Source organism: Ixodes scapularis, unplaced genomic scaffold (assembly GCF_016920785.2).
Source record: "Ixodes scapularis isolate PalLabHiFi unplaced genomic scaffold, ASM1692078v2 PGA_scaffold0__279_contigs__length_252992795, whole genome shotgun sequence".
Classification (NCBI taxonomy): Eukaryota; Metazoa; Arthropoda; class Arachnida; order Ixodida; family Ixodidae; genus Ixodes; species Ixodes scapularis.
In genome coordinates this window covers 125333427-125341249 of record NW_024609835.1, presented here as the reverse complement: position 1 = coordinate 125341249, position 7823 = coordinate 125333427, and the positions used below count along the sequence as shown (strand labels likewise).

At 46.4% G+C, this 7823-nt stretch overlaps 1 protein-coding gene and 1 pseudogene across 1 annotated transcript; one reads left to right on the top strand and one right to left on the bottom strand.

Annotated features, from left to right (window-relative positions):
• The first annotated feature begins 575 nt into the window (after positions 1-575).
• Positions 576-4006, top strand: LOC115313351. Its single transcript, XM_040208508.3, has 10 exons — positions 576-620; positions 734-1093; positions 1156-1329; positions 1468-1570; positions 1647-1730; positions 1815-2057; positions 2171-2342; positions 3323-3471; positions 3531-3708; positions 3923-4006. Exons 1-10 carry the CDS (start codon positions 576-578, stop codon positions 3942-3944), a joined length of 1530 nt encoding a protein of 509 aa, XP_040064442.3. The 3' UTR covers positions 3945-4006.
• Positions 4007-5381: 1375 nt separating this feature from the next.
• LOC115313348 lies at positions 5382-6325 on the bottom strand (annotated as a pseudogene).
• Between the last annotated feature and the right edge of the window lie 1498 nt (positions 6326-7823).

The window sequence follows — 7823 nt, the reverse complement described above, 5'->3', positions numbered from 1 at the left end:
CCTATACCAGCTGAGGGCAACAACAGTGAAGGTCAGGTAAGTTCCAGTGATGTACTGGATAGGCCTTGGTATGCATGCAGCGATCGTGAGCAGGAGGACTCGTCAGATGAATCCAGTGACACCGACATTGACGTGAGCATCGACAGTGACATGAGCATCGACAGTGACATGAGCATCGACCTGGAGGAAGAGTCAAACGTAACTTCTGAACCTTGGAGCGACATTGACTTGGGTGAGGAGGTGCACAAGCCTCATAGACAAAGAGATAAATGCCACACTACGGCGGGTTTGCTTTAAGGATGACCACAATTAAAACCCTACTTGGGTACTTGGGATAGATATTTTTGGGTAACATCACTGACAGAGATGAGACGTCGGGAATAAATGGCAGCAACTGAGTACAGTTAACTTTCAACCGCAATTAAAGTTAACCGAGCTTCAAGCAAACAAGCTCGGACGGGTTCTTATGATTAGAGGCAAAAGCTGGTCACAAATTTACCGTTTAAAAACGCTAAATTTTGCCCTGGATCACCTTTCTCATTATGATCCTGGGCAAACTCTTGACGATATTAAACATGTTTACATTGCAGGTGCTGATACAGAGGAGTCTGATGCTCGTGGTGAGCCCGACAGCAGCTATGTGCTCTCTGTAGACGAAAGCTTCCTGAGGTAATACTTCAGAGGAATCTCCAGTGTGTGTTACAGTCGTGTTTACATTTTTAGTGACCAACAGGACCCTGAGAAGGTGCCACCACATAAGGAGCGCAAGTTCATTGTCTTTGAGGGCTGCCTCTTGGAGCGCTTCCGGGTGTGCCGCAAGTGCTTTGCCCCTTGCCGCAACACCACTGCGGTCAGCGGCACTCTACTAACGATAACAAGCATCTGTACCAACGAGCACAAAGAAACATGGAGGAGCCAGCCAAAGGTGGGTAACAAAGCAGCAGGCAATCCATTGATTTGTGCGGCCATTCTCTTTTCAGGCGCCGACGTTGCCACTACCTTGAGGTTGCTGAGGTCCATCAACATCTCAACCATCTCGGACCGCCTCTACTACTACTACCAGGAGGGTTACCTGCTGTCTGCCGTGAAACAGGTCAGTTAGGAAGTGGCTTCATAAATTAAGAGTGGCATTTAAAAAGGATATTTGCTTGCCAGGTGTACCAGCGACGCAACACCGAGCTCCTGGAAGGACTACAAGGCAAGGCCATCGACCTGGCTGGTGACGGGCGCTGTGACTCGCCAGGGTTCTCAGCGAAGTACTGTACTTACACCTTCCACGAGGCGACCACCAAAAAAATCATCCACATGGAGCAGGTACAGGTTGGTGAGGTAAGATTTACTAATGAAGGCAAAGGAGGTTACTATATACTGATATGCCCCTTATTTACAATCACTTGCCTTTGATAATCCTTTTATGTCGGAGTACAGTGACTGCTGAGCCATTAAATGTATACATATTGGTATTAGTCTGATGAAGTGGCCTCAAGCAACGCCATGGAGAAGGTGGCCTTCGTCCGTGGTTTCAACAAGCTCAAAGATCAAGGCTTTACGATTAGCTCTTTCACGTCAGGTATGTAAAAATTGCCAGATAGATTGCCAGTTCATTTGTTCTTTTCAGGCTCTGTACCAAACAAACCCTTATGCAGACCGTCACCCGGGTGTGCAGCACCACATGAGGACCCTGGAGAGTGGCACAGCACACTACTTTGACACGTGGCACCTTTCAAAAAGTTTGTTGAGCGAGTTGTTATTAGTGATTTCCTATATGGGAATGGCCAGTTTGAGGCATAGCTAAAAAACAAACACTTTTCAAGGTGTCAAGAAGAAGCTCCAGGCAGCCAGTCGGAGTGGCCTCTGCAAGGAATTGGAGGTGTGGGTCCAGCCTGTCACCAATCACCTTTATTTCTGTGCCATGATGGGGGACTGCAACGGCCCACTTCTGGTGAGTATGTGGCTGAGCCTTCTTAATCATGTGGTGAACAAGCACAGCGGCCATGGTGGACCTTACGACGAGTGCCTGCACCAGCCACTCACTGATCGCTCTTGGCTAGTTGTGGGTAAGTTCAGTATTCAATCATTTTTTCATATAACCCTTTTGTGATTCTGATGGGGACAAAAATACATACAGTATTTGTCAACAATATTTGCCAAAGCTGTGTACTGATTCCAGGCTCACCAGCTTACAACAAGCTCCGGAGCATCATTTCTAACCCCCGGCTCATCAAGGACATCCAGCACCTGTCGTCTGGGTCCCAAACGTACTCCGTGGAATCCTTCAACAGCGTGCTCATCAAATTTGCCTCCAAGTCTCGGGCATTCAGTCCAGAAGGAATGATGGCAAGGTGAATCAACGTTTACCGGAACTTTATCTGCGCCTTTATGATCGACCCTTTTCTGCCACACTTCCCAGTAGCACATGGGTTCTTGGAGCACCAAAACTTCCTCAAGCGAGGTCATCTTGCATCTAGTTTGTTGCTTATCTATCCGTGTTGCCTCGACCTTACATTCTCTATATTGGTGAGGAGATTGAACAATAGGGGTGCAGTTTCATTATCATCATCATCTCCACAAACAATCTCTGTGTGATAAACAAGTCCGGTGCTAGCACTCGCCTAGCGTACACCGCATCATTTCTGAGCTTGCTGCATAATTGTTTGCAACGATATGGTGCACACTTGCTGAATACCACAGTGCTTGAAGCATGCTTTTGAACTGGATATATGCAGTGCAGAGGACTGTAGCACGTACACGACGATGCAGAGTACACTGTCCACCGTTGACTCTAGTGCAATGCTGCACTCATGACATGATTACAGTTGAGCATGTCCTCTCCTTCAACGAGACACTGCTTGCATGTCTGAAAAGAAGTATGTGTTTTGTGAATCATCCAGCAAACCATAGATGCCACGGCGACCACGCACAATCCAGCGTGGAGGGAGGCTCGTAGGGCTGAAGCCCCATAAGCCTCTCCCCTGGCTACGCCGCTGCAACACATGCACTTGTTTTGCCTTTCAAGATGCAAGAGGAGACTATATTACCTATCTGAATGCGTTAGGGAGAAAGTATTACTGTTATTTATCTTGCACTAGCCTTGTGTCGGTTGTCTTCCATGGCAGCGAATGCATTAATGACCGCTGTCAAAGGGTTTGTTTGCCACACAGGTTTGGTGGCCGCTAGGGAGCGCCACTCCTCGATCTTCTCTCAAATAGTCCCAGCCACTCGGCAGAGGTCTTGAAAGCATCATTCAAAGGCTCTAAATGCAGGGATTCGTTTTGCAGCCTTCTTTTGAACACGATAACTATATTGTCTGTTTTCAATCCAGGACCCTGGTGGCAGTGCTCCACTTTAATGAAAATGTTGGGCGCGAGCAAGCTGTAACCAAGGAAGGGGAACCATGCTTCAGGCTGGTGTCATCCAAAGCGCACAAGGGCAGACACACAGTGACAGAAAATAAAAGCAACGCAACTTTCCGTACGTCATTGCTCAAACGCTTTTTTTGAAAATTCTTAACTTGAAGTATTGACTTCTAGGGTACCGCGATGACCTCCTGGACGAGTTCGTGACCTGCTTGGACAAATGGCCGACCTTCGAGGAGTCCCGCAAGGCGAATGTGTCGCATCGTCCTCCACCGATGTGTGCCAAGCATCCAAGGCCACCAAAGAGTGACCTGATTGCGGCCAGACAGTCACGCTTCGCCTCTCGTGCTCGGTATGTTTCCGCAAGTTCTGCAAATTTCCTGATAATGACGAAGCTTGTTAAAAGAAATGTCAATGGCCCAACCGCCTCTTGGTTATAATAACACTAATAATGTTTTTTGTGTAGTCAGATTTCTCACTTTTGTATGGCTGCCTGTTGAACTCTTGTAGGAGATAATTGCCATTACAAACAATTTTGTGACTTATACCTGAAACTTACCCTACAGATCTTCTCACGAAGAGACATGAAGCACCTGCGTCCCTCTGCCATTGCCTTGTTCATAACTAAAAGGTAGGTAACACGAAATAAGATTATTTTTTAGCTTCTGCAGGATGCAAGGATGTGTCCACATCGACCATTTCCTTCATAATCGGAGGGTAAGCACCAGTCTTTGCAAGGAAAGGTTTGTACTGTGCCTTGTTTCTTGGTGCTGCAATTTTTTGTTGCACGGGCAAGTGCCCTTGCGTGTTGCTCTTGTGCCCTTGTTCTTTCTTTGCTCAGGAACAGACATAAAGCTCCTATGTCCCCCTGCCAGTGGCTTGTTCATAAAAGGTAAGTAACACGCAATAAGATTTTTTTTGTGCGTCCGCTAGACGCGGAAATGTATGGTGTGTCCAAGGTGGGAATTTTCTTCGAAGTCCGAAGGTAAGCAGCAGTCTTTGCAAGGAAAGGTTTGTACTGTGCCTTGTTTCTCGGTGCTGCAATCTTGTTGCATCGGTAAGTACATTTGTGCGCATTGTTGTAGCAACAGAAATTGAGTGCTTACTTTGTGCTCCCTGCCACCCACCTCCTGTGCCCATTCCTTCCCTTCCCTTCCCCCCCCCCCTCCCCTCCCCCCCCCCCCTCCCCCCCCCCCCCCCCCCCCCCGGTGCCAGTGAGGAAAACAAAGACCATGGCAACATGAAGCTTTGCTCTGCACAGGCCATCATTCTGAGGCTTTCCCATAACCTTTGACATACTAATTATCCCTTCCATCGTGTGTATGTAAAATATCTTGCCTTGGGGAATAAAAACTACACCACAAAAATTTCAGCTTGTGACTCCTTTATTTCTTTGGAACTCAACACAGCAACATCTGTTGTATTCAGTTTTGTGATTGCTGCACCATTTGTGCCAACGTTGCACCAAAACTTAATTTTGCTGTAATAATACTGGAAATATAATAGCTCGGGCCTCGCTGTTAGAATGTGCTTATGCGAGCTCTCCGAACTTTTGACTATTGTTTCTAACAACACACTATTCGATCGCATTTCATATGAAAGACTAACAGTACTTGGAAGTTTCGAAATAATTCTCATGTTCGTCGCCTGTTCTGCTAGAGTATTAGTTAGTCTCGTTGTGTGCGCTTCTCGCGCACCTGCTGTGGTGTACAGCAGAGAGGACACAGTACTAAAGTGCCGTTCACACACTTGCAACTCAGTAAGACCAAGAGAGAGAAGACCGGTTTTTAAGCCTCTTGCGACGTCTTAGAACCAGTTCCGCAGCAGCGTATCCGGTCCTAAGATGCCGCAGGAGGCTTAAAAACCGGTCTTGTCTCTCTCCATCCTACTCGGTTGCAAGTATGTGAACGGTATTTAAGAATTCAGCGCCGTTCTCTATATTGCCTACGGCATGAGGGTGACCGAGCTAAAAAATATGGAACCGAGACAAAGAAAGACCCACAAGGTGAACATGAAGCACAGGCCTTAGAGGGATGGGTAGTCGAAACCCCGGTACTCCTTGGATGGAAATGCCTCCCGGATAGCTCGGACGACGCAGGAGGGCAAGACCTTCCGGTTTTCCCTTTCCCAGCTTCTTCCAGATCCACCAGGCAAACTGGCGGTATGCCACATACCTGAATTTTCTGTTGAATCAATAGAAGGATGACATAGGTTATAGATTATGGCAATATCAATTTCACTCAGGTTATGCAGTACAATGGGGTCAAATTTGATAAGCATTTGCTAGAATTGGGTTCCCCTTAATACACTGAATCGAGTAAGCCTGTCGGCGGTCAATGTCGCATATCCACCAACAAAGTTCATGTTCGTTAAAACTCTACTCGTTATTTGGAGTGCGGAAGTTAATTCATAATAATAATCTTTATTTGGACTCCTTGAGTCTCACTCATGCAACATGATATACCGACGGCAGAATAAGCATATCTCTCGAACACAAGAGTGATGCACTTTTACCCACTGAAATTGTTTCTGCGATTATATAGGCACCATACGACTATTCAGCGAAGTTTTCTATGATAGCTGCACGCCAGCTAAAGCTGGCTGAACATAGGAGAGTTCTAAGATCTGAGAAAAAAGAAAATTGAGTATCGTATACTTATCGATGGAAACTTTCTTTTTTGCTGATATTGTGCGATATGATCTAGTCTAAGAAAGTCATACTTGTGGGTGCTTCTTTGTCCTGTGAGTTCCCTATCGTTTAGTTCCATCGCCCTCATGCTGTAGGCGATCTGGAGGACGACGGGATTTAAGATGGCACCAAAAAAGTCCTTGTGCCTGGTGATGCACCTGGCACCTGCCTTGGCGGCGATCTCCTCCACCTCAATGCAGCAGAGGCATTCCCGAGAACTGGCCATTACCTGACACTGGCCACAACTGCACCTGCAGTGAGATATTGCATGAGTCAATACCAGCACCACAGTGATCAACACGATACAGATTGACTTGCTTTCAAACTTTGCGAATAGACCTTTCCAGAAATATGGGGTACCCCCAGCGTCTGCTTTACGCGTTGTGACGTTCAGATGTACGGCGCGTGAAATTATCCAAGAAGCGAAGACGAAGTTGACGTTTGTTTAACAGTTTGTGATTTCAGAACGTAGAAGTAAAGCAAAACAGACTATGTGCTTACCTTCTTTTGCATTCGCTTTATTTTTATTTTTATTATTACGTTCCGAGCTCCTGACGATAAAAAAATGGGAGTTTTCGTAATGGTTTTTGCCGTCCCGCAACGCTCTCCACAAACCGCTACGATAGCCGGAACTGTACACACAACGCCATCGATGCGCAGGCGCAGTAGCGGCTTCTTTGTTGCGGGGAGCTTGACAGAAAGAGAAACGCGGCCTATGAAAGGTCTAATGAATCTACCGCTACCACGATATACAAATCGTCTGAGCCGGCACTAACGTGCATCCGAACAGCCCCTCAATTCCCCTCGTTGCAAGGTCTGGGATGTTCCGTAAAGGTCTATTGCGGTGGCTCAAAGGCCAGACCAAACGCCAATTCCTGTCCTCTCTTTGTAGCTGGTACAGAAAGTTTACACCAAGTGAGTGCCCGAAATTTTACATGAAATACTGGAGATCTAGAAGCCCTGACATGAGTTTAGAACACACAAAATTACAGAAATCTTGTCTTAAAAACCCATTTTCGTAACCTTTTTTTTTAATGTCGCTCGTGAGCAACATTGTGCATATGCGGCATTATTTTATGTCCAGTGACTGAAAGCAGTTACGACCTCGGAGAAGGCACAGGTGCACTTTGAATTACGCCAATTGAGACATTTGTAAATGGATTTGCAATATTTGGACCAGTTTTTTCTCCTCGGAGTTTCAAATTCAGAGGTGCACGCCATCACACCTCACATCTACTCATGTCGTATTACACCTGAGACTGCGGTGGAAGAAATCGGAAGAACTTTCAGTAGAAGGAACAGACACAGAGAACGTCTCAATGAGACGTTCTCTGTGTCTGTTCCTTCTACTGAAAGTTCTTTGAAAAGACGGTGAGAGTGCAGGCGAGCTGGTGGTAGCTAATCATGTCGTATTACACCTGAGACTGCGGTGGAAGAAATCGGAAGAACTTTCAGTAGAAGGAACAGACACGGAGAACGTCTCTGAGACTGCGGTGGAAGAAATCGGAAGAACTTTCAGTAGAAGGAACAGACACAGAGAACGTCTCAATGAGACATTCTCTGTGTCTGTTCCTTCTACTGAAAGTTCTTCCGATTTCAGTCTCAGGTGTAATACGACATGATTAGCTACCACAAGCTCGCCTGCACTCTCACCGTCTTTTCACATCTACTGTCAGCTTTGGTTTTATAGGACAAGTTATTTTTTTTTGAAGGTGCAATTCGATTCTTCACTGCTAAGCAGGCATCCTCGGCTTGGAACACGGGGCGCTAAATTATTG

Coding starts and splice junctions, on each gene's coding strand:
- LOC115313351 (XM_040208508.3), top strand. CDS start 576: ATGTTTACATTGCAGGTGCTGATACAGAGGAGTCTGATGCTCGTG. Junction 1,094..1,155: donor TGCTGTCTGCCGTGAAACAG/GTCAGTTAGGAA, acceptor TTTGCTTGCCAG/GTGTACCAGCGACGCAACAC. Junction 3,472..3,530: donor TAAAAGCAACGCAACTTTCC/GTACGTCATTGC, acceptor ATTGACTTCTAG/GGTACCGCGATGACCTCCTG.